The sequence below is a fragment of the Coloeus monedula genome, assembly GCF_965178545.1.
Source record: "Coloeus monedula genome assembly, contig: HAP1_SCAFFOLD_105, whole genome shotgun sequence".
In the NCBI taxonomy this organism is placed as follows: Eukaryota; Metazoa; Chordata; class Aves; order Passeriformes; family Corvidae; genus Coloeus; species Coloeus monedula.
Genome location: NW_028120798.1, coordinates 439,215 through 464,786, shown reverse-complemented (window position 1 = coordinate 464,786; position 25,572 = coordinate 439,215). Strand labels below are relative to the sequence as shown.

The 25,572-nt window shown below is 57.4% G+C and overlaps 1 protein-coding gene across 1 annotated transcript; it reads left to right on the top strand.

The window, feature by feature from the left end:
• Positions 1 to 5,521: 5,521 nt before the first annotated feature.
• Positions 5,522 to 9,791, top strand: LOC309585675 (olfactory receptor 14J1-like; the record flags this gene model as incomplete). Its single annotated transcript, XM_082303587.1, has 2 exons — positions 5,522 to 5,531; positions 8,812 to 9,791. The coding sequence occupies 2 exons, from the start codon at positions 5,522 to 5,524 to the stop codon at positions 9,789 to 9,791; spliced, it is 990 nt and encodes a 329-aa protein (XP_082159713.1).
• Positions 9,792 to 25,572: the final 15,781 nt, after the last annotated feature.

Below are 25,572 nucleotides of genomic sequence, written 5' to 3'. Positions count from 1 at the left end.
GCCATGGGAGCCTGGATGAGAAGGATGGTTCTTTTCCTTAGGAAGGAAAGCATGGAGCCCCAGGAGCCCCAGGATACCCCAGAACCCACTGAGGAACGGGGTTCCCCCCGGCCTCATCATGCGCAGCCTTCAGCTGTCTCAGGCAGAGCCCATCCCGCCCTCAGCAGCCCCAGCCCAGCCCAGCCCAGCCCTCCTGGGCAGGAAGCCCCAATGGCCGAGCCGGCCTGGGACACTTGCAGGGATGCGGGGGCAGCCGCAGCTTCTGGGGCCAGCCTGGGCCAGGCCCTGAGCGCCCTGCCAGGGAACCATTACTGCCCCACATCCCATCTCAGCCTGCCCTCGGGCAGCGGGAAGCCGTTCCCTGGGGCCCGGCCCCGCAGGCCCTTGGCAAGAGTCTCTCTCAGCCAGCAATTGCTGCTCCTCCCTGCTGCGGGGCCCAAGCTGCAAGTTGATTTTCTGCCGCTGGCCCCGGCCCAGCCCCGAGCCAGGGCCAGGACCTTGCCCTGGAGCTCTGCGGGCACTGCCTTTGTGCGGCCACAGCGCAGCGGCCGCAGCTCGGAGCTGCCCTTTGTGTCCCCGCCGGCAGCTGCCAGAGCTGGCGGGGCCGGGCCAGGGCCGGGCCAGCCCCGGCCTTCCCGGCTCTGGGACACAGCGGCGGCAGCCCCAGCCTTCCAGCCCTGCACACGCTCCCACACAAGCCTCCAGAGCCGCGGCCACGCAACGCAACTGACCGGCCGCTGACCCCCCAGCCTGGCCTGATGGCCATTCCTCTGCCCACACCTCGGCCAAGCTCCCCTTGGCCACCTCCTGAGCCACAGTGCCACACACAAGTGGCACATACAGCTACAGAGCTCTGCCCAGAGCTGGCAGGGAACGTTCCTTCAACAGAAAAACCACCAAGAAAAAGAGAACTGCCCCCAGCAGAGCTGTTCCCTCCTGCAGTAGTTACACCTGCACACCCACAGCGCCTGAGACTGCAAGCAATGAGCATTCCCTGGGCACATGTGCAGCCCAAGCAGCTCGAGGACAGCCTTGCAGCAGGACTGCTCTCAGCTGAGCCAAAAAGGCCCCTCTGGCAGCTGCAGGGCCATTGCAAAGGGCAAGGGCCAGAGCCTGGGCCCACGGCGGAGGAAAGGGCTCTCAATTCCCCTGCCCTGGCACCTCAACCCTGTTCCCAGGCTGCTTCCCACACAGGATTGCTCTGCAGGACTGCGGAAAGCTGAGAGGCAGCTCTGGCTTCTCCACTTTTCCTGTGCTAAAGCTGCCTGGCAGAAGAAATGGAGGGACAGCTGTGGTGGCACAATCCCTCCCAGCCCAGGGCACAGCGCTGGGAAGGTCTTTCCGTGCCGAGGCTTTGCTGCGGCCAAGGAAAGCTCCTGGCTCAGGGTCACCTTTCCTGCTGGGCCAGAGCCCCCGAGTGGCCCAGCAGCAGCAGAGAATTCCAGCACAGCCCCGGCACGGGCAGGGCGGCCCTGGGCGGGCTGCGGGAGCCGGCAGTGCCTGAGCTCAGAGCAGCTGAGCCCGGGGGCTCTTGGCCAAGGCCAAGGCCCAGCGAGCATTTCTCAGCTCGCAGGGCAGCCTGGAAAGGTGCTGGGGGGGATCATTCACCCCCCAGGGCGGTCCCAGTGGCTCCCAGGATTTCCATGTCCGTGCTCCCAGCGCTGCTCCCAGCCCTGATTCGTGGGGATGGCAATGTCCCGCTCCCTTCCCGGGGCAGGCTCACACCTGAGCCAGGTGTGCAGGGCAGGACCTTGCCCTGAGCCCAAGCCCTGTCCCCCCTGCAGGATCTGCTTCCCATCGGCCTCTTCCTCCTGCGGCCCCAAGCCCAGCTCGGTGCTGAACGAAGGGTGCTGGGCCGGGGTCATCCCCCGGCGGGGGCTGCGCACCCCCTCTGCCCCCTCCCCAAATTCCCTCCCGGGGCAGCAGGGGCTGGCTCAGGAGCCCTGTGGGCAGGGAAAAGGGGGTGACACCGGCATGGGGGGGGTCACACACGCTCTGGGGGGACACACACAGCCCCTGGGGACCCCCCCTCACCTTCTCCTGCTGCACCAGGAGGGTGAACCACAACATGGAGCCCCCGACCCCCAGCAGCATCTTGGGGGTGGGGTCTGGTGGCAAGTTTGGCTATCTGGGGAGGAGGTCACATCTGCCCTAAAACCCCCTCCCAGCTCCACAGCCACTCCCAGACCCCTCAAACCACCCCACAGCTCCCAGCCAGGACTCCCCCAACCACTCCCTGCAATAGCAATGGCCCCAAAAGCCACAGAATTCCCAACCCATCTCCCCCAACACCCACCCAAATTCTCTCCAAGCCACACAGCCCTGCCAACACCCCAAAACTCCCACACAGACTGCCCCAAAAGCCCCCAAGCCCTGTCTCAGCACCTCAAACCGCTCCAAGGGCCACAAAAGCCCATCCCAGTCCCCCAAGGCGCCCCCAGACCCCCTCCCACCCCCCATGGCACTGACCAGGACAGGCTGGGGCACAGGAACATCCACAGCCAGGAGCAGCTCCGGCACTTCAGCAGCGATTTGGGCACTTTGGAGGCCACACCCCAAAGGGGGAGACTCAGGGCAGGGACTGAGACAGACAACTGGAATTCCTGGAGAACAGATGGGCTCAGGTGGACAAGTTCTGCCAGCACAACTGTGAGACTGTGGTCCCAGTCTGCCTGGCTTCGTGGCTCCACAACACTCAGATCCTCCCGAATATTCCCCTGAACCCCAAATTCACCCCCAAATTCCAGTAAAATTAAGCAGCTTTAGACCTCTTTGCTTAATTTCTTTATTTTTACTCCACTTTTGGTTGTTTCAGTGGGATTAACACAGAAATTACTTAGGCTGCAGAAGATCTCCAAGAGGTTTTGAGGGGCTGTGAAGGGCTGTGAGGTGCCTTGAGGGTTTGTTAGGGGCTGTGAAGGGTCATGAGGAGTCGTGAGGGGCCATGAGGGGCCCTGAGGTGCTGTGAGGGGCCATGAGAGATTGTTGGGGGCTGTGAAGGGTCATGAGTGGCCATGAACTGTGAGGGGCTATGAGGGACTGTGAGCTGCCATGAGGGGCCATGGGGAACTGTGAGGGGCATTGAGGGGTCATGAGGGGCTTTGAGGGGCCTTGAGGGGCCATAAGGGTCTCTTAGAGGCTGTTGGAGGCCAGGCACCTGATGGAACCAAGGGTCAGTTATGACACTGTGCAAGCAAGGAGATCATGGTTGACAGTACAGAACTTCATGGAAGCACAGGCCCATTGTCACACAGCAGGGCCACAGAACCAAGGAGATCATTGTGACACTCCACAACCTCATGGAGTCAAGGCGTCCATGTTACGCTACGGAACCTCATGGAGCCAAGGGTCCATTGTGACACTGCGGACCCAAGGAGACTGTTGCTGACAGTACCAAAGTTCATGGAACCAAAAGTCCATTGGGACATTGTGGCGCCTCATGGAACTGTGGAGAGCATTATGACACTTTGTTACTATCTGATTTACACCCAGAAGGGCAAAGAAAACAAAATCTCTGAGTATAAAAGGAAAGAACTTTGAAGGTTCAAAATATTCCCAAAGACGAGATTAAAACCAAACGAGATTAAATGTTGGTGCCAAAAAAATGGGTATCTGTTTATCTAATGATAAGAGAGGCAAAGAGAAAGAAGGAGAAAAGTAGAGAAAAGTTAGAAAAAGCCAAGGTTACTCTAAAAAGCATAGGATAAGTCAGCACCACACTGTGCTACCTTTGTTGCTGCTGAGACAGGGTGGGGGAAGTGGAGAGGTTTTTGCCTTTTTTTTTCTGCTGTTTGAAGGGTCTTATCTGCCTCTTCTGATGTCTGGAGCAGTTTGGCTGGAAAGCGGCGGCCCATCCTCCGAGATGCAGGCTCGATGCTTGCAGCTGAACCTCGGTGCGCCTGGGACGAAGGAGCAGGGCTAGGGGTTGCACAACTCACTCGGGATTTCAGTGCAGGGGTGAAGGATTGGGGGGTGCTCCCCAGGCGGGCGGCGTCGGCTCCCGGAGGCCTCAGGGTGTTTGGCAGCAGGCGATGGTGGTGGTGGGGGGAAAGGCAAAGGGCGGGGATTCTACCTTTTGCTTTCGCCTCCACATTTTGCACCAGTTTTGCCTTCCTTTTTATGGGCCTCCAGGCGGGCTATGCACGGCCCATACGGCACGTAGTTTCCAGGCGTTCAAAAGTGATTATGATAAGCGGCCATAATGACGAAGCACTTTTGAAGCCTTTCAGGTGCTGAGCAGTGATAATGACGAAGCGTTTTTTGGAGCCTTTCTTTTAGCATTAGGCTCTTGCACACTTCAGAACCAAGGGGCCATTGTGACACTGCAGGGCCTTGTATAACCAAGGGGTCGTTGTAGCACGGCAGGGCCTGGTGGAATCAAGGGGATCGTAGTGACACTGTGGGGCTCCAGGAGGCCCCGGGGCCATTCTGACTGTGTGGAAGCAAGGATACCATTGTTACGCTATGGGGCATCATGGAACCAAGGAGGCCATTGTGAAGCAGCGGGGGAACCCGCTGAGACTATTATGGCACTCCAAGGCCTTGTGAGACCAAAGGGCCATTGTGGAACTGCAGGGCCTCGTGGAACCAATGAGACCATTGTGACACCACAGGGCCTGATAGAACCAAGGAAACCATTGTGACACTGCAAGGTCTCATGGAAGCAAAGGGCCAGTGTGACACAGCCAGGCCTTGTGGAACCAAGGGGCCATTGTGATCCTGGGAAGCCCAATAGAACCAAGGAGCCACTGTGACCCTGCAGGACCTTATGGAATCATGGAGACCGCTGTGACACTCTGTGACCTCATGGAACAAGTGGGCCATTGTGTTATTTTGCAGCCCCATGGAACCAAGAAAACCATTTTGACACAGCAAGGCCTCATGGAAGCAAGGGGCCTTTGTGCCACTGTAGAGCCAAGGAGACCACTGTGATATTGCTGGGCCTCAGGGGAACAAAATTGTGATGCTGCAGGGCCCCAAGGCTGCAAAGAGCGTGGAACAGGTCTGGTTGGCTTGGCCTCCTGGGGGCCACCTGCCTGGTCCAGCTGACCTTGGCATGTTGAGGGTTGCTTCTCCTCTGGCCCTGAAACGCTGGAGTTCCGTGCTTTCCTTTCTGTGGGAAAGAGCTGTCCTCCTCCAGGGACCCATGGCTTAAATTAGGATGCTACCTCCAAATTGGATTCTATCCGAGGATTGTTCCCATGTGAAACCTGCCAGGACAGACAGCTCAGGCTGGCCTTGGCCTCTTAGGGGCCACCTCGCATCTGCCTTCAAAACACAGGGGGGCTGTGCTTTTCTTCCCATGGAAAAAACCATCTTTCAAGTCCAGCCATCCATGGCCAAAATTGGGAATCCACCTCTGAAATTCCATCTATCCAAGGAATAGCTCCCAGACAAAAGCTGCCAGGAATGTCCAGCTTCCCTTGGCTTCCTGAGGGCCAGCTCTCATCTGCCTTTGAAACACTGGGGCTCCTCACTTTTCTGCCAGTGGAAAAGAACTGTCCTTATGGGTCAGACGTCCATGGACAAAAGTGGGATTTGGCCTCCCAAATTCCATCTATCCAAGGATTGCTCCAAGACAAAAGCTGCCAAGACAAACAGGTCTGGCTGGCCTTGGCCTCCTTGAGCCACCACTAATCAGCCTTTGAAACACTGGGGCTCTGCCCTTTCCTTCCTGGCGAGAAGAACTGTCATTCCGGTCCAGGCACGCACAGCTGAAATGGAATTCCACCTCCAAAACTCCCCATATGTCCAAGGGTTGCTTTCAGACAGAAGCTGCAAGGACACACAGGTCTGGCTTGCCTTGGCCTCTGGTGGCTGCCTCTCATCTGCCTTCAAAACACTGGGCTTCTGTGGTTTCCTTCCTGTAGAAAAGAACTGACCTTCTTGTCCAGGTGCCCGTGGCCTCAAGCACATGATCACTACACAGGGACAAAGGAGCTCTGTGCTCAGTGGAGTGGAGACTGAGGACAGCGGAGGAGAGTCCTGGGAGGGCTTGAAGGGTGGTTTCAGAGATGGTGGATCCTTTTGACACAGTAGAGAACAGCCGGCAAAAGAAAGAATTAATGCAAAGGGCAGCTGGGGAGGTCCAAACTGGACACGAGGAGAAAGGAATTTCTCTCCCCGGGCAGTGCAGTGGTGCAACGTGTCCCCCAGAAGGGGTCTGGAGCAGCCCAAGGCTCTGTGTGCCCAGGCAGAGGCAGGCAGGACGCAGAGCTGCCAGCAAAGGAAGGGGCCAGCCAGGTGGGGCAGCCGGGGGGATGAGGACAGCCTGCAGGGACAGAGGCGCAGGGCAGGGACACCGTGGGACAGCCTGGGCTGCAGAGGGCAGAGGGGTGTGCAGAAGCTGAAAGGCCCTGACAGAGGCAACTTCTGCAACACTTTGGCCAGGGCTGCTCTCCCTGCCCCTGAGGCCAGCTGGGAGACAAGTGACCCTTGCAGCCCTGGGGCCTCATTGCCTCTTTTTTCCTGCTCAGCAGCATGGCAGGGGCCACCCCATGGTCCTGCCCTTGGCATTGCACATGCCCACATCCCAGTGCCCCGGGAAGAGTCCCGAGCAATGAGGGAGGGACAGGATCTGCCTTTCCGGCGGCTGGGGCACTGCCTGCAGCCAGCGCGGGCACAGCACAGAGGCACAGAGGGGTTCCATCAGTTAGGGCTGGGAAGATGCTGAGAAGTGACTGGGGGAGAATCATTCCCAGCCCTTGACACAGGAAGCCTCTGGCTGCAGGACAGTGCAGCTGCAGTTCCTGGAGTGATCTCCTCAAGCTGGAACATGCCACTGACTGTGGATTCAGGAAGTACATTCTCTGAGTATCTCTGGTGTAGAACATGAGGACATGCTCAGGCCTTCAGCTCAGTCCAGTAGTATTTCCAACACAATCCTTTCTATAGGGATGAAATTTCCTGAGACTGTTTTCAGTCTCCTACTCTTGGGGAATGGGAGGGGGGAAGTGATAAAGGCATTCATCATTTTTAAGAGTCCCTAAGGCATTGGAACTGTAACTTGAGTGCTCTGCAGGAGTTTCCTAAAGTGCTTTCAAGACACTCCTCTGCCCATGCACCGCACCGGCATCACCTTTGCTGGACCCACCAGGCTCAGTCTGAGCTGTCCTTTCTCCCAGCTGCAAACAGAACCTGTCCCCAGCCAGTGCCCTGCACACAGGCAGGTTTCTGTAGGGCCAAGGAGAGTGCACAGAGATATGGGGTCTGTGAGTGCTGGCAGGAAGAGGTCAGGCACAGGGAAACACCTCCAGGAGGAAGATCTTCAGCAAGCAGAGAGAAGATCAGGCAATGAGAGAAAACAAAAGGCAGAAATGTTGTGGCAGGGAGAGCTTAGAGACCTTCACAGGATGCCCTCGAGTGCAGCCCCTCCCTCTGAACAAGCCCCCTCCCCTCCTCTCTCCCTCAGCCAAGCCTCTGCCCTCAGGGCCGGGGGTCCAAGGCGTGAAGCCCCTCCTGGGCAGGCAGAGCTGCAGCAGAGCCGTGGGGCAGCTCTGCAGCCCCGGGCCCAGTTCCCTCTGCAGAGCACAGGGCTGGGAGCAGCTGCCCGGCCCTGGGGGCTCTGGGAGGGGGCACAGCTGGCTCAGGGTGACGCTGGCCCCAGAGCCCGGCTGTGGGCAATGCAGCCAGGGAAGGAGCTCCATCTCCCTACATCCAATGCCATCATTAGGACACTTGGCTTTCTTCTTGAGGATTCCCCCTAAGCTCTGAGCTTGCCTCCAGGGCACAAACAGGTTGTGTAGCATCTTGGCGTTACCTGAAAGCCCCACAGTGAGACACAAAAGTTTTATGATGGAGAAGGGGCTGTTGGGTTGGTGAAATGAGCCATGTGTGTATTTGGCTACCAGTGTGGGGCTGAGAGCTCGAGAAGGAGATGGACATTTGATGCGCTGTGGTGGATTGATCTGCTCTCAGCAGCATTGGGATGGTTTTTAAGGGAAATATGGGAGGGTGATTATCCTCTGTCTGAGGAGGGTGAAAGGCCAGAGGATCTTGGAACAGGACAGAGTGACAGAGTGACCTCCCCTCACTCTCCACTCACCACCTTGCCTCACAGAACTCGCTCTATTCTCCCCGAGGGCAGCAGAAATGCTGAGTGTTTCTGACATCCAAAAACAGTCAGCAGGGGAGATGAAGAGGAGCTATAAATCCTCTAGAACACTTTAACAGCTTTTGCCATTCCTGTTCTTGGGCCCTGGGAGTGCCCTTGTGTTAGCTGGGCTTTCAAAGTGGAACACCAGGACAGGTCCCTGTCCCCCTCCCACTTCTGCACAGCAAGGCTGAATTATAAAAACCCCCGGAGCAACTGCCCTGAAACTCATGTCACACTCAGCCAGCACCAACCAGGGCTGAGGCTGGAGCTGAAGGAAGATCTGCTAGAAAAACAGAAGGGTGTTGTCGGTGATCGAACACGGACTTGGCCGGCTGCATGCAAAGCCAAATTCTATCGCACAAGTCCCATCTTTATATACTGTTCAAACCAGCAGTTCAGCAGCTACAAACTTCAGCTGCTAAGGTTCTATGTTTTACATCTCCAAGGGCTACAGATTACCGTCTCCTCGCCCAATCTCCCATTAACTATCCTACTCTTTGTCTCGCCTCTTGCTCTTTGTCTCGCCTCCTGCCAGACACAGCCCCGGCCTGCCCCGTCTCTCGCAAGGCCCCACGCCAGCCAAAGCCCTTCTCTGTGGCCACACTCTGAATCCCCATAAGGTGTCAGTGTGTGACAGGAGAAGGATTTGTGGGGCATGTCTTTGATTTTGCTGAGAGATGTTTCCCTTAAGCTGTCACTGACTTCTCCATGAACAGGTCCCCATGGCCAGACACGGCGAGTGTCCAACAGCAGCTCCATCAGCCCCTTCCTCCTGCTGGCATTGGCAGACACGTGGCAGCTGCAGCTCCTGCACTTCTGCCTCTTCCTGGGCATCTCCCTGGCTGCCCTCCTGGGCAACGGCCTCATCATCAGCGCCGGAGCCTGCGGCCAGCACCTGCACAGCCCCATGTTCTTCTTCCTGCTCAGCCTGGCCCTCACTGACCTGGGCTCCATCTGCACCACTGTCCCCAAGGCCATGCACAATTCCCTTTTGGGACACCAGAACCACCTCGTAGGCAGGAGGTGCTGCACAGCCTCTTTCTCTTTCTCTTTTTCATTTCAGCAGTTTTCCCTCCTCGCTGTCGAGTGCTACGAGCGCTACGTGTCCATCTGCAAAGCCCTGCACTACGGGACCCTCCTGGGCAGCAGAGCTTGTGCCCACATGGCAGCAGCTGCCTGGGCCAGTGCCTTTCTCTACGCTCTCCTGCACACGGCCAATACATTTTCCCTGCCCCTGGGCCAGGGCAATGCCCTGGGCCAGTTCTTCTGTGAAATCCCACACATCCTCAAGCTCTCCTGCTCACACTGCCACCTCAGGGAACTTGGGCTTGTTGTGTTTTCCATCTGTTTAACTTTTGGTTCTTTTGTGTTCATTGTTTTCTCCTATGTGCAGATCTTCAGGGCCGTGCTGAGGATCCCCTCTGAGCAGGGATGGCACAAAGCCTTTTCCACGTGCCTCCCTCACCTGGCCGTGGTCTCCCTGTTCCTCAGCACTGGCTTTGTTGCCTGCTTGAAGCCCCCCTCCATCTCCTCGCCATCCCTGGACCTGGCACTGCCAGTTCTGTACTCGGTGGCGCCTCCAGCCCTGAAGTCCCTCATCTACAGCCTGAGGAACCAGGAGCTCAGGGACGCCCTGAGGAAAGTGATGACTGGATGCTTTCCAGAAGCAAAAACCTGCCTGTTTTCAGCTCCATAGGCTAAAGTGTAATCATTAGAGGCCCAGCCTGCCTTCTCAGGTTGTTTTGGTGGTGGTGGTTTTGGTGGCTTTTTTTCTTCTCATATGTTAAGGTTGTACCCAAAAGATTTTGTTATGCATCTTATTCACTGTTTACAGGCTGAATGTGACTGTTGGCAGGGACTGTGTCAATAAGGAGTCTGCTCTGTGGGTATTCACATTAAATAAAGGACCCATCAGCAAGGTGTCTGTTCGAGATCCTTTGGTTGAGTCCATCCCTGGAGCTGGAGGGCAGGGCCAGTGTTGCAGGCATTGGGGGGGAAGAGTCCCAGCAGAGCAGCACAGCCAGGGAGCAGCAGAGCTTGGTCTTTTCAGAGCTCCTCTCTTATTACTTCCACTCTCTCCTTTGGAGCCGCTGTGATGGTGTAAGGCCAACAGCTCTGTCCGGGTGGTGCGAGTCCTGCTGCGTGTCACAGGCAGGGACAGGCCATGGGCACTGCTGGGACACAGCTGGGCTCCGCCACAGCAGTTCCATCAGCAAAGGACATCTCCTGAAGGCCCTGCAGGAAGGCTTTGCTCTCCCTCCACAGTCACTGTCAGGAACAGGCCCAAGGACCAGACTCTAAAGAGGCTGCCTGTGTTCCTTGTTCTCCCAGGGCTCAGTGGGATGAGATCAGGGTCCCAGTGTGGCCTTCAAGAGACTCGGGTGTGCTTCAGGTTTTGCTTGTTGGTGGCCAGTGCCCACCAGATGGTGAATGGTCTGTGATGAACCTTCCTGGGGCTCTGCAGCTTGTGCCAGGGCTGATGGCAGGGGAATGTTCTTCTGGAGGGACTTGGGAGCTGCCAGCAGAACACGGGGGACCTGCAGGGACAGTGTGTGCCAGGGATCAGCAGTGAGTGGAGCTCACTGGGCACAGGCCTGTCCAGGGTGGGCTCACCCACAGATAAAGGGCTGAATGTTTCCTGTGACCCATGAGAGCTCTGAGGCCCCAGGGGACACAGCAGGTACAGGGAAAGGAGTCTGGGCAGTGACTCGTCTGACCCTTGGGGAACTTGCAGAGGAAGATCCAGGGCAGCCCCAGCCCATGTGCCAGCCCTGGAACAAGGCAGGCACCTCTGAGCACCCTCCATGGCCACAGCAGAGCCTGTGTGGGAGGGGGTCAGTGCAGGGAGCACCATCAGCTGCAGAGCTCTGTCTCCCAGCTTGAGCAGCAGAGCCCAGCAGAGGCAGCCCATGGCCCCGGGCAGCACAGCCCCCATGCTCTGCAGAGCAGCACCCCCAGCTCGGGGGCTCTGGGCAGCAGGGCAGAGGCTACAGCAATGGCTGCTCAGGCCAGCACAGACGTGTTCCCCTGGGAAAGGCCCTGTGGGGAGCTGGCATGGGCCAGGAGAAGAGCAGGAGCTCGTGTGTGTGCAGAGTGGGAGCCCTGGCAAGAGGCTGCCCTGTGCCTGGGATGGCAGCAGGAGCAGCCTGAGGAGCCCCGGAGCCAACTCTCTGCTGCTGTGCTGGGCAGCGGGGCCCTGGGGCTGCACGAGCTGCCCGAGCTGAGGATCTCCTGAGCATCCCAGACACAGAGTCACTGTCCCGGACCTGCACTGCCTCCAGTTCCTGCTGCAGGGCCAGACAGGACTGGGCTTCTTTGCAGGGCTGGGGCCGGGGCAGGGAGAGGAAAACAATGGACCCTTGATTGTAGGAGTCCCCACAGTGTCACAATGCTCTCCATGGTTCCACGAGGCCTTGCAGTGTCACGCTGGCCCCTTGGTTCCTTTGGGCCCCACGGTGTCACTATGGCGCCCTTGGTTACACGAGGCCCCGCGGTGTCGCAAGGCCCCTTTGGTTCTCCCAGGGCCCTCAGTGTCTGTTTTGCCAGTGGGCAGGGTCAGCACCAAAGACACAGACACCAAGTTCAGGAATAGTGGAATTTATTATAATGCAAAACTGCAAAGAATCACAAAAGGAGAAGCTCAGCAAAGCACCCAATCATCACTACCCAAGATTGTGTACAGTAATCAAGAAAGAGACAGCACCAGTCACCCTCAGACCTTGCCATCATCCACATCCTCACATCAGCTGGGGGAAGCTGTCACAGCCAAGGACTGGAGAGCCATTCCCAGACCCTGGGAATTCCTGCAGGTACATCCACCTTTGCAGGCACCGAGGCTTCAACCTCGCTGTGAGAGGGCCCAGCTTTGACAGCGTTGAACAAACAAGCTGACATCACTTCTAGTGTGGGAACATCTGGTTTCATTCTCCTCTTTGGTTTCTCCCAAAGCCTGGCCGGGGCTCAAGGAGGAACCGAGGGAATTTGATCCTAAACCCCCAAACAAGGCCAGATGGGGCCCTGTCCAGTTTCTAAATACAGAAAGGCAAATCCGTGTTTCACCGATGAACATAGAGCATATTGCTAATAATGCTCTGTTAATGAGCAGATAGAAATAGAACATTTGGTTGCAAGGTTCATGTAGATGTCAACTTTGGCTCAGAGCCTGTTGTTCAGGCCTCAGTACTTCAATCAGTCCTTTGACCTAGAGACGAACTACAACCTTCATAACAATTCTTTTGATACTACAATCTTTCAGATTTAAGCATTTGAATTACTTTGTTGACAAGCCAAAATATCATACGGGAAGTGCTTTAAGGGTATCTTTTCACAATCTTCATAGGAACGCTTAACCCAGCCATGATTAAAGAGCTGTACATGACTTTGATTCCATTTCCCTTTATACTGGGTGCAACTGAACAGTTCACAGTGTGGGTGCATACAACCTATTCCAGGAGACAACATCCATCCACAGACACTTTTTCCTACATATATTCCTCTTTATCCGATTTAGGCAAGAAATGCCTCTTCTACGAAAATGCAGCGGTCAGGGATGGCCACCCTCGGTCTAGAACCCTGTTTTTATCATGAACTGTGCTCAAGTTTCTAACCCACCGTTTGGGTTGGGCCAGATGGGCCAGCCAAGGCCAGTCATCGAATCCTTCTGGACTTCCACGCACCCAGCAATTACTGAGGTTAAATGAGTTCCCTATCTCTGCTCCTACTGTTAGAAATCTGTTTTCCCAACCAGTGCTCTGATTACAATGACACATTAAACCAACAAGATCAACCATAGTTTCACTGTTAAGCGGTCCCTTTCTGTCTGCAGAAGTCACTCAGTGGCACATCAGTCTTCACATCGAGCGCCGTGGATCAGAGCACTTTCCAAAGGGACCATTGGGGCAAAGAGGGAGATTTGGTCTGGCAGGCTCTGCAAAACAATATCTTGTAACATCTCTTTGTTCTCACATAGAACACTTGGCTGCAGGGACATGTTCCCATCTTTCTCACCCAGGTTTCAGGATTCAAACAGTGTTGTCTTTGCCTACAGCTCTTCCTTCAGCTGGCTCGGGCGGGCCATTTGGCCTCTGGACCCACACTCTGGCTCCATGATTAGGACTGCTGGATCCAAGCCCTTTATCTCCATGAACAGTAGTGATGTGAGGTGGATGTTCTTTTTTCATGGTTGTTTTAAAAACTGGCAATATCAATAATTGTGCTACCCTGCCGTGGGGTTGAATAATCCAGTGTTGTTCACTATTGTTTAACAGAACTACTTTAATTTCTCCTTGATAATCTGCACCAAGCACTCCTCCCACCATATGAACACTTGTCAAGGCCAAGCTTGAGTGAGCAGTTATCAAACCAGTGTCCCGAAGGAATCTGAATTCCTGTGCCGGTATTGATAACTCTCATTTGCTTCTGATTTATCCTAATTAATTCTAATGCGTAAAGGGCCAGCCCTGCAGCCTCTGGGATGGCCCTGTCAGGGGCCATCACCCCCAGAACAATTTCCCAGGAAGTCAGAGTGTCACTGTCCGTGGTTGTATTTGCAAATTGGGTGCAGCCACGCGCATCTAGGGGGTTTCCATTTCCCCAGGGGGCCCATTGTTAAGGATATGGAGCACATCTGGGAGGTGGGTTTTTCATTGCAACAGCTTCCCATCTCCTATATTTTTCAAGTGCTCTTTTAACAACCCCTTCATCTGTTCAATCAATTCTGCAGCTTGTGGATAGTCTGGTATATGAAAAACCCAGCAGTCTTACTCACTTTATTTTGCACAGTAACAGACAAAGCATTCCACGTCCTGGCATCAGCAAACCCTATCAAAACAGCCAGTTTCATCCCTTCCTCCTTCATCTGTTGTATACAATCTCACACAGTTTCCCAGCAATGCTGGGGTCCTGGCCAATCATTTTCTGTAGAGTATTTAGTCTTATATCCCTGAGCAGCCAAAGCTAACAAATTGGTATTTGGAGCATTATTTCACAATGTCATTATATACATGTGAAAACATAAACATACAATTTTTATTATATTATATACATGTAGATAATTCTTTTTATTTTTATTCTTGTTGTTATTATTATTATTTCCTTTGCTCAAAAAAATCTAAGCTCAAGATTAAAAACTTCTTCTGTCGCTCCATGTGGGAGCGTTTCAACAACAAGCGTTCCTTCTGTTGGTGCTGTTTCCGAGATGCTGTTAACAAAATTCACCCTCATCTTCCCAAACCCACAAGTTCTTTTCCTTTTTCCATATGCAATTTTTGGATGCATTCTAATACATCCAGTGCTTCAGCTTCTTTCAGTTGACGTCCTCATTGCTCACACGGTGCTCCGACCTCAGCCCACGCCACAGCCAGCAAACCCTCGGGAAGGTCTTCCCATCCGGGAATTTTGGATGGCACTGATTCCTTACACTTTCATTTAAAAAGCAGCATTTTGTTGGGATCCGGCCAGACTATACCAAATTTGTTTTACCAGTGGGCAGGGTCAGCACCAAAGACACAGACACCAACTCAAGGAATCAGCGTCATTTACTGTAGTTCAAAGCAGCAGAGAATCACAAAAGGAGAAGCTCAGCAATGCACCCAATCATCACAGCCAAAGATTGCCCATAGTGATTAAGAAAGAGACAGCCCCAGTTCCCCTCAGACTTTACCATCGCCCACATGCACACATCAGCTGGGGGAAGCTGTCCCAGCCAAGGACTGGAGAGCCATTCACGGACACTGGGAATTCCTGCAGCTGCCTCCAGCCACAGCTGAGGCTCCAACCCCACTGTGAGAGGGCCCGGCTTTGATAGTGTTGAACTGATAAACCGACAGCACTTCTAGTGTGGGAATATCTGGTTTCATTCTCCTGATTGGTTTCTCCTCAAGCCTGGCCTGGGCTCAAGGAGGAAGCAAGGGAGTTGACTTTGACCATACAGCCCCAAACAAGGCCAGATGTCAGATTTCATGGCCTTGTCCAGCTTCCAAATACAGAAAGGTCAATCCATGTTTCACTAATGGGTGGATACATCTATCAGAGCGCTAATGACCATGCACATTTCATTAATGAGCAAGTTCAAAGAGAACCTTTGCTGGGAAGGTTCTGATGGTGTCCCAAGCCCCGGGACTGGAGGGGCCCCTTGGCTGCGGGGCTGGGAGGGAGCTGCCCCTTGTTCTCACTCTGCCTCATGCAAAGCTGGGCCGCTCACAAGTGGGGCAGCACAGCAAACAGGCAGCCTGCGAGTCTCTTCCATCCTCGTCTCTTGGGATTTTTCACCTTTGAGCTTAAGGTCTACAAAGGCAACTGCTTTTGGTCCCGCTGTGTATCACCACGTTAAGCAATGCTGCTCAATCCGTCTGTAGCACAGCAGCAGGGGAAAGGCCTCAGCCCTTCAGTGTCAGGAGCTGCCGGGCTCTGCCTGAGCAGCTCAGCCAGCAGGAAGGGAGCTGCTCCACATGGGAACGAGGAGCAAAGGACTGCAGCACCTCCTTCTTGGGCAGAGCCCAGATTCGGTGGGGCAATAACAGAGTTATTCTCGTGCACTGGTGCATCAGCACTGCAGCTGCTGTGCCCCCAAGCACATGGTTCGAGATCTGCAAAAGAATTCTGCAACTCTTGACTGGGTCAGGATGTCACCAGTGCTAAACACCACTTTAGTCCAAAGCAACCAGTTTACACCTCTGCTGGTGTCTGCTAGGTTTTTTTCTTCAGGGTATCCAGACAAAAGGAAACAGAGGAGGAGGCTACGTTTTCGTTGTTGAGCAGAAATGCATCTCATTTTGCTGTACAATCCTTTTTTAAGACGTGTTATCTCTTTAAAAAAAAAAAGAAAAAAGAAAAAACAGAAAAAATATGAAAGAGGAAAAAACCAAATGTGTAGTGAAAAATCTTTTGTAACTTTGGTTTAAGTGGTAACTGATCCTTTTAAAAAGAGAACTAAGTTATTTACTTTGCAAATGTGCTGATGGCATGGATCCATCTCACTGACCTCAGCAGCCTTTTTTTAAAGGTTTTGGGGTTTGTTGCCAATATTAAGTTATTTTAAATTGTGGTTGAAGCAATAGGAAATTGAAATATGGATTGTGCATGACCGTGTCTTGAGTGTAAAAATATTGCAGTTTGAAACTTGGACCTAAAGTATTGCAAAGCAAAGTTATAAATACCAATGGATTGTGTGACAGCAACAATTTCCTATAGGATGTGCAGCATCAGAAAGACTTCATCAGTGTGGCTGTGGGTGCTTTTAGCTTTGTCCTGTGCCACTCTATGATGACATGAAACAGGACTTAACCTGCCACCAGCCCAGGCCACCCTTTGCCACCCCAGCTCCTTGGACCTTGTGTCCGCACAAGCAGACACAAAGTGTTTCTGCTGCTTCCCCCTTTTGCACAAATCCACAGAGAGCTGGGATTTTCCCCGGTCTCGTGTCTCCATTGTGCCATATTCCTAAAGAACCAGCAGCCCCTCCCGATGAATAAGGTGAGTTACACAGATGCTTGTCAGCTCCACTGCCTGCCTAGAAATCTTGAAACTGCTTCTAAATGCTGCTCACTTCAGCTCTTGGACACCTACTCACACAGAGCTGGGACAAAAATGCCCCGGATGCCAGCTTACAAGGTGAGTTACGCCAAAGAAGGGCTATGTGGGAAATCTCTATCCCTGCCTATCCTTTGAAGAGATCTGTACACGGGGGTGCGCACAGATGTGTCTTGTATCTAAAGAAAGGAATGTGCCAGCAACGTGACTGACACTTTCCCTCTCCGTGTTCGTTCCGCAGCCACGGGTACAAAGACATTATGGGAACCCTTGTGCAGCCAGAGCCTTCTATCCCTGCAGAACGGAGCGCGGCGGCTGGGGGCGGTTGGCGGGCAGCGAGCCCCGGGCAGCGGGCGAGATCTGGCTCCGCACCTGCCAGGCCCTGCTAAGGCTCAATGCCGGCTCCTCTGCAACAGCAAAGACCTTCAGCCTTGTCACTGCCCAGAGGGGCAGTGCTGGCCCGGCCGCACAGCTCGTTTTCCCCACAAGCTGCAGGAGGTGAGAAGGCAACACTTGCAAACACTGACTGCGAGCCACAGCGCCGGCTGCGCACCATTAACCTCAGCTCTGGGACCACTGTCTGCCCCAAGCTCCGGGGGATGCACTGGGAGCCCGGCTGGGCTCTGCCCTGGGGCCATCCTCCAGTGACAGCTGCAAACAGGGAGCATTTAGTTGCCACCAAGAGCCCAGCCACGCGTGGAGGGGAGCTGGTGCAGCTGCGGCCTGCACTGTTGCCTGCTGTGCTCTGGGGCTGCTGCTCCCCGCAGAGGGAACTGCACTGCCGTGCCAGAGGAGACAGAGAAGCTTCAGCTTAAGCCAAACTGAGCTGGGTGGCTGGGCTGGCAGGAGTGGCGAGGGTCAAGGGGATTCCCAGAGCTCATCCTGCTGCAAGGACGAGCAAAAGTGGCAGTGGGAAGCTAACAGTGAGGAGAGCTGAGGCCTGGAGGGCAGCTCTTGAATGACGCTCAAATCTCACAGGACCTCTGAGATATTGCTGTTCTTCTGCCAGTGAAAGGATGAGTCCCTAAACCTGGGGCTCGCTCCTCCTCGTGGTCAGGGGCATCAAGGAAGGCTACAGTGCGACAGAGACTGCCCTGAGCTGGCAACTCACTGGGGGAAAAGAGGGAGCACTTGTGAAGTAAAGGCAGGTGGGGCAGAGAACTGTGCAGAGAAGGGCTGAGCTAAAGCTTGAGCAAGATGAAAAATGTCATTTGGGCTCATCCCAGACTGATTTCATTTCACAAGTTATTGAACAAGTTTATTTTGGGCGGGGGGTGTCATGTTTTCCCCTGGAGGCGTGCACTCTGCAGGCTTGAGCTGCGTTGCCGAAATGCTCGGGCACGTCTCTGCTGCAGCTCACACCGGTTCTTCTTTGGCTTCTTCCGGCCCGGTGCTGAGCCGCAGCAGAGCCCTGGCAGAGCCCAGAGCAGCCTCAGCATCCACAGAGCCCGGCTGCAAGGAGAGAAAGCAGAAACCGCCCGTCAGCTGAAGGCTCCCGTCCCCCTTGTCCCAGCTGCCCGCGGTGCCCAGGCCGTGCTGGCCGTGCTCAGAGCGGTGCCCGAAGCCGCCCGTCCCTGCTGCCTTTGGCAGGAGAGCAGGAGGGCAGGACACGTGCCCAGCCTGCAGCCGGCCGTGGCACAGCCACCTCCTCAGCAGCTGCCCAGAGCGGGATGCTGCTGTGCTCGCTGCCATCTCCCAAAAGCCCTTATCCCAGCCGTGCCAAGAAGACGGGGACCCACCGCACGCCACCCGCCGCCGGAAGAAAAGCTGCTCCCAAGCCATGTCCTCGGCCTTCTCCAAGGCCACGTCCCATCCACGCCGCAGCTGCTCCCAAGCACTTCCCGATCCAGACTGGACACCACCTACAACGCTTCCTTGAAGAAAAACAAACAACAAATTAAAGAAAAGGCATTACAGACAAAAAGGAGAAACAAGAAAAAAGCTAAAAAATCTTCTCTCTGTCGGGGGCCTGAGCAAGGCCCAACCTTCCCTACATGCTGGGGAAAAACCCACCCACAGGCGAGGGAAGCCCACGCTTTCTCCCTTCCCCCCTGCACTGCCCCCCAACAGGCATGGTGAGCCCAAAGCAAACAAGGGGAGGGGAGCAGCCCAAGCCCTTCCTTTCCTGCAAAACAAAGCAGCCCGTGCACAGCTCCTGGATTGCCACCTCTGCTCCTGCCATGGGGGCTTGTTTGTGTCGGGCTGGCTGCCCCAGCCCCAGCCCCAGCCCAGGGAACAGTGGGTGGTGGGGGCTGTTGGCAGGGCTGACTCCCATTTCGTAAGCACCCCAGCCCATCCCGCCCACCCTGCCAAAAAGCAGCTTGGCAGCCGGCTGAAGGATTGGTTGCATCTGCCCCAGCAAAGGGGGGAACCTTTGCTTCCTGGCCAGGCCGTGCAATGCCCAAATCTGGGAGCATCCCCCTGGGTGTGGACTCATGTGTAAATTCGCTGTGGAGCCTGGCTTTGAAGAAGGTGCCACAATTGAAGTCCATCATCTTCAGCTTGCCAGGTGCAGGAAGAGCTTGTCATCCTTGATGTCACCCTCCATGTCTCCAGCAGCAGCAGCTGCACCTGGCACAGCTTCTCCAGGGGCTTCTTCTTCCCTGGGGCTGGAGCAGGCTGTCAGTGCTCTGCCCAGGGCCCCGGCTGTTGCTGAAGCAGGACAAGCAAAAGCAGCTGGCACGGGGGCCACCAGAGCTGGGAAGAGCAGCTCAGCTCCAGCAGCAGGGCTGCGCGTGCCCAGCTGAGGAGCCCTGCGCAGCGATTCAGGCAGGACAAAAACTCTGCCTTTCTTTGCTGCTCCTTGCCAAGGCGCGTGTGCAGCTGGAACTCACCGGCTCCCTGGCTCAAAGCGTGCGTGTGGCTCTCTCCCTTCTCCTATGGCACGCGAATATCCTGCATCCAAGGAGCACAGGACAGGTCTTCTAATGAGGGCCTTTCCGAGGAGAGCACGGATAAACACCGTCGGATGAGATCCTGGCACTCTGCGCAGAGAAAGCAGAAAGCACCAGTCAGTCGCAGAAGGCTCCTGTCTGCTTTGCCCCACTCTTGCCATGGCCAGGCCGTGCTGCGTGTGCTCAGGGCTGTGCCTAAACTTTGCCATCAATTCTTTCTTTTGGAGGAGAGCAGGACATTGCCACCTCCTCAGCAGCTGCCAGGGTGGGATGCTCCTGAGCACGCTGCTGCCTCCCAGCACTGCTATTCCCCCCGTGCTGCAGAGACGAGGATCCACCTGGAGAGAGCCGTCGTGGGAGCGAGAGCCGGCCCCAGGTGCTGTTCCAGCCCCTCCTGAAAGGGTGCTCCCCGCAGACCATCTGGTGCAGCACGATGCCCAGGGACCAGACGGTCGCTGCCTCGCCGTGGTACCAGCCCAGGTGCGTCCATTCCGGGGGGCTGTAGGACGGTGTTCCTATGGAATAGAGATGGAGTTCTTCAGGGGGACGCTGCCTGCTCCCAGAGCCTCGCCCCAGCATCCCCGGGCATGCGGGGGCCGCACCAGCGGCACGCGGTGTGACCCGCTGCCTTCTCGCCAGCACCTGGGGCTTGTGTACAGACTGGGGGTTGGAAAAGAAGCCGCCGGTGTCGCAAGAGGGCAGCGGAAGCCCTGGCAAGGCCCGAGCATTCCATGCAAAGGAAAAACCCACTTGGTGCTGGGGAAAAACCACGCTTTCATCCTCCCTGCCTGCACTGCCCCAGAAACCATTCTTAAGCCAAGGCAAGCACGGGCAGCAGAGCAGGCCGAGCCGTGTCTCGCCTGCACACCAAACGGGCTGGAGCACAGGTTCTGGCCCCCCCTCTCTGCTACCCCCACCCACGGGTGTTTCTGTGGCGCTGGCTGCCCCAGCCCCAGCGCCAGTCCTGGGCAGAGGGGCTGGCAAAGGCTGCCAGCAGGGCTGGAAGATGGCCCCTCAGCCAGCGCCGCTCAAAAGCAGCAAGGCTGAAGACTCTGGCTGCCATGACTGGCAGCAAAAGGGAGAATCCCCCCTGCCACAGCCGCCTTGGGCTGTGAGCTGTTGGGCTCTGAGATGCCGCTCCCAGGAGCCTCCCCCTGCGTGGGCTCACCTGCAAAGCTGGTGTAGGCTGCGGCTTGCAGGTAGGTGCCACAGCCAAAGTCGATCAACTTGGTCTGCCCGGTGGCCAGGTCAACCAGGATGTTCTCTGGTTTGATGTCCCGGTGCAGGACCCCGCAGCTGGTGCAGTGCCGCACGGCCTCCAGCACCTGGCGGAACAGGTGCCGCGCCACCTCCTCGCACAGGAAGCCCCGTGCCCGAATGAAGTGAAGGAGGTCCTGAGACCGCTCCGGGCGCTCCAGCACCATCACCACGTTGTTGGGGAGCTCCAGCCACTCGTGGAGCTGGACGATGCCAGGGAAGCCAGCGGACACCTTGGCCAGCAGCACGATCTCCAGTGGTGCTCGGGTGCCGTCGGGCTGTGGGAGGAGCACGATGCCGTCAGCGGGGCCCATGCCGTGCCGGGGCTCGGCAAGCCCTCAGCCAGCCGGGGACGCTCTGCGCGCTCCGCTGGCCCCACGGCCGCTCTCCCTCGAGGCGTTCTGGCGGCTTCCACCCTGCCGGGCCTCGGCTCCTCCCCGCCCGTCGCGCCCCGGCTTCTCCCGCTGCCCCTCGCTCACTCACCAGCTGGCCCCAATGGTGGATGCGGTTCCGCGGCACACGTTTGATGGCCACCTGCAAGGCAAGGGGAGCAGCGGGCTGAGCTCGCCGCCCGCCCTGCCGAGCCCCATGCTCCTTCTCCTCCTCCTTTGCCCCCCGCCTCCCGCGCCCGCCGCCGGCCCCGCCACTCACCGGGGCGCCGTCCGAGAGCCGCGTCGCCGCCAAGACGCTGCCGAAGCCGCCGCGCCCCAGCAGCGAACCCAGCCGGTAGCGCTCCTTCAGGCCCTGCTGCGCCTTCCGTGCCGGCGAGACGCGGCCGTCAGCGCTCGGCCCGGGGCCAGGAACGGCCCCCGAGCGCCGCTCAACCGCCCCGGGCCGGCCATCCCCACATGTTGCCTCTTTTGAAGCGGACACCGGCGGCTCGGAGCCGGCGGCCGCGCTCAAGAGCGGCGGAGTTCGGAGCGGGGAAGACGCTGCGGAGGCGGCGGGAGCGGCCGCGCCGCCTGTGTCCCCGGCGGGCCCCGGGAGGAGCCGAGGCCGGGGCCGGGGTCGGGGTCGGGGTGGGGGTCGGGGTGGGGGTCGGGGTCGGGCCAGCCGGAGCCAGGGGCTGGCGATGGTGCCCAGGAGCCAGGCACTGATGCCCGCCCAGCAGCGCCACAGCCAGGACGGCGAGAGCCGGGCGGAGGCGGGACCGCGGCGGGACGCCCGGGGGCGGGGAGGGGGCAGCCCCGCCCGGGGCCGGGGCCGGGCCGGGGGCATGGCCCGGCCGGGCACGGGGAGAGGGAGGCCGCGGGACGGGGGGGTTGGGGAACGAAAGGGAGAGCGGGAGAGGGGGCGAGACCCTGGGAGAGGGAGAGGAGGAGCAGGAGAAGGGACTTAGCAGAGGGTTCGTGGACTCGCTGCTCTTCTGCTGCTCTTGTGCTGCTGCCGCTGCCGCTGAAGCGCTGGGAGCGTTTGTCCGCGTGTCCGTGTGTCCGGTGCCCGTGTGTCCGTTCCCCCCCGCGCGCCCCACGGCCGAGCCCCGCGCGCCCCGGGGCAGCACGGGCCGCTCCGCTCCGGGGCCGAGGCGGAGTCCCGGAGCATCTCTTCCTCCCGCAGCCACAGCAAACCCGCTCGGCCATTGGGAGCATTTTTGCACACGTTTCCCTTTGAAGGGCTCCTCTCTACCCCCATTTCCAAGGAGTCTCCCTGGGGTTTTGGCACCTGCAGCGACAGGGTAGCGATTGGGCTTCAAACTTCAAGAAAGACATGGAGGGGCTGGAGCATGTCCAGAGATGGGAATGGAGCTGGGGAAGGGTCTGGAGGACTTCTGAGGGGCAGCTGAGGGATCTGAGGGGGCTGAGCCTGGAGGAAAGGAGGCTCAGGGGGGAGCTGGCTCTCTCCAAGTCCCTGACAGGAGGGGGCAGCCAGGAGGGCTGGGGCTCTGCTGCCAAGGGAAAGGACGAGAGGAAATGGCCTCGGGGGAACCTTTGGGGTGGATGGTGGGGAAATTCTCATCCTCCATGTCTCGACAGAGGGGGAGGGGGGGAGGGGTGGGGCACGAGCTGGGGACACGGGGGTGGTGACGGTGGGCTGGGGACATGGGAAAGGGCACGGGAAAGGGCGCGGGAAGCCAAAGCCCCGCTGAGCGCTGGCGCTGGGCTGGCACGGGGTGAGCCGGCAGCAGGGCCCCAGAGCCCTGAGGGACTCGCCCTGACGCCCGGGGAGTATTGATCCTGGTCTCTAAAAAATGAGACTCAATAAAATACCATTAAAAGATGCTTCCTTCTCCTCCTCCTCCTCCCCCATCCCTTCTCCTGCTTCCCCCGGGTCCAGCGCCCACCCTTGGCCCCCCGTTTTCCCAGCGCGGTCGCATCCCGCGGGAGGAGCAGGGATGGAGCCGGGGCAGGTCGGGCTGGGGCAGGGCTGGGCTGTGGGCCCGGCCTGGGAGCCCCCCACGCGCCCCCTCCTCAAATTCCCCTGGCGGGGGGCGCTGGGGGCGAGGGGGGGCGCAGGTGGGGTCCGGGGGGGGAGCGCTGGGCGCTGCGGGTCTGCCTGGCAACTGGTGAGTCACCAGCGCCGCGCGCTCTGATTGGCTGAAGGTTGTTCAGCGCCTTCTCTGATTCTCTGACACTCGCGGGGAATTTTGGTTGGTCCTTGGGGGCTGTGGGGCGGCTTGGGGGGGGTCTCTGCGCCTTTGGGGTTCGCTGGGTGGCGATTTGGGGTTGAGGTGCCTCCCAAGGACCCCCCGGGGGGGGGCGACACACGGGTGACACACGGGGGTCCCATTCCCGATCCATCCTGGGGCCGGTTCCGCCCCCTCCACTCTCGGTCCCCGCGCGGGATCCCCCAAAGTCCCTTCCCACTGTTCCCCAATAAACGGGACCGGGGCGAACTGGGAAGCCTTCCTGGGAACACTGGGAGCAGCCGGGCAGGGGCAGAGTGACAGCGGGGCTGGGGGGGACACACGACCCCCCAAAATCAGTTCAGCGCCGCAGCGTGTTGTGCACAAGTTCTATGCTGATAAGAGAAGGGGGTGATTTTGGAACGTGTTCCTTCCTGACACGTCTGTCTGTGGGAGCTTCAGGTGCTTGGACTCAGGGATACGGAAGGTGTGTGAAAGTGACTGGGCTGCGAGAATCATGTTGCACAGGGAAGAGGGAAGGTCAGCAAATGTTTCCTGTCCTGGCACATGTCTCAGTCTGAACTGCAGCTGGAGATGCTTCACTTCCACCAAGGACTCTGCCATCTTGAGAGAAGGATGCGCTCTATGGAGTTGAGAAAGAAAGTGCGTATCACCAGCTTGTTTCCTCTAGTTCCTAGACAGCAAAGGGGCTATGAAAGGCAGCACTGGCTTTTTGTTCTAGGACTTTTTCTTGACAAGCAGCTGCTGGATGTTTGGAAGGGGGGTTTGGGATATGCAAAAATGAGAGGGTAAGATGGTACACTGAGCTTGAGAGAAAAAGCCTATCTTCAGGGATTTGGATGCATTTCAGAGGCTGTGAGTTCCATGCTGAGCAGCTGATGGCACAGAAAAGGTTCTAAAGAAAGAGGCCGTGCTGGAATTGCCTTTTCTTTTGCAGCCTAGAAACTGCACAGCCAACAGCAAAAACGATTCCTCCTCCCTCCCTGCAACATGCAGGATCCCATTCCTTTCTGTCTCCAAGAGGCAGGATGCACAGCCGAGCTCTTCCACCCACTGCTCACACACGACTGGGGCTGCGCCAGCCAAGCGCTTGGCTTTTTGCTCGCCACTGTCAGCGCTCATGGAAACAAGCACACGATAGCGCTGCCCACTTGCAGGAGAAGGAATCACTGCGAGCCCAGCTCGAAAGCAGCCCAAGGGCAGAGGCAACTTGGAAACTTCCCTGCTCTCAAATCAACGGTGTCAGGACAAAAAGATTTCCCTCATCTTCCCCTTGCAAGTGCAGACTCTTCTTTGCACCCACACTCCAAGAGCAAGATGAACTCCTTTGCCCTAACTTGCACTTTCCTTCTCAGCTCTAGGCACCATCCGAAGCCTTCCCTCTGCCAGAGTCAGGATCCAAAGACAACGGCACCAGGGACTGCTCACACACGAAAGGCACCAGGACAAAAGGCTCCCGAGCTTGGCCTTTGCATTCCCGCTGACGGCTCAACAGCTCTAAGCCAGAGAAGTGCCTGGTGGGAAGAGCCTTTAGAATCACGCCGAGCACCTCATGACAAGGAGCTGCAGCGTGTGGGGATGAATCTGCAGCAGCCTCCTGGCCCAGGGTGTCCCCCAGGAGCAGCCATGCTCCAGGCCGTGACTGCCAGCTGCACACCCAAAGGAGCCGGTGTTCCCCACCACAGCTGTGCCTGGGACAGAGACACGAGTGGCCACAGAAGTGGCCATGGCACTGTCCGCACGCTGTCCCTGCTGCTTCTCGCCCAGCCGCTGGCGGGGCACCAACTCCCAGCCAGCCACTCCTAAAGCCACGGGCCCACTGGGACACTGCGGGGGCTGGTGGAAGCCAGCGGCCATTGTGACACAGCGGGGCTGCACAGAAGCCACGGTGCTTTGTGACCCGTGGCTCCCAGGAGAGCCTTTGTGATGCTGGGGACCTACACGGAACCCTCGCTCCACTGTGACACCAGCACAGAAGCTCAGGGAGCCCTGGAGAGCGTGGGGATGCTGGGGAAGCTGACGGAAGCCTGGGCACCACAGTGACGCTGTGGAACCTGGTGGAATGGAGGGGCTACAGTGACACTCTGGGGCCTTTTGGAAGCAAGGAGACCCTGGTGGGAAGCCACGGGATGATTAATGCTGGCAGGAACCTGCTCCAGCTGGGCTCCTCTCTCCCAGCTTCCACAGGTGCTGCTAGGATGCCACTGCGGCAC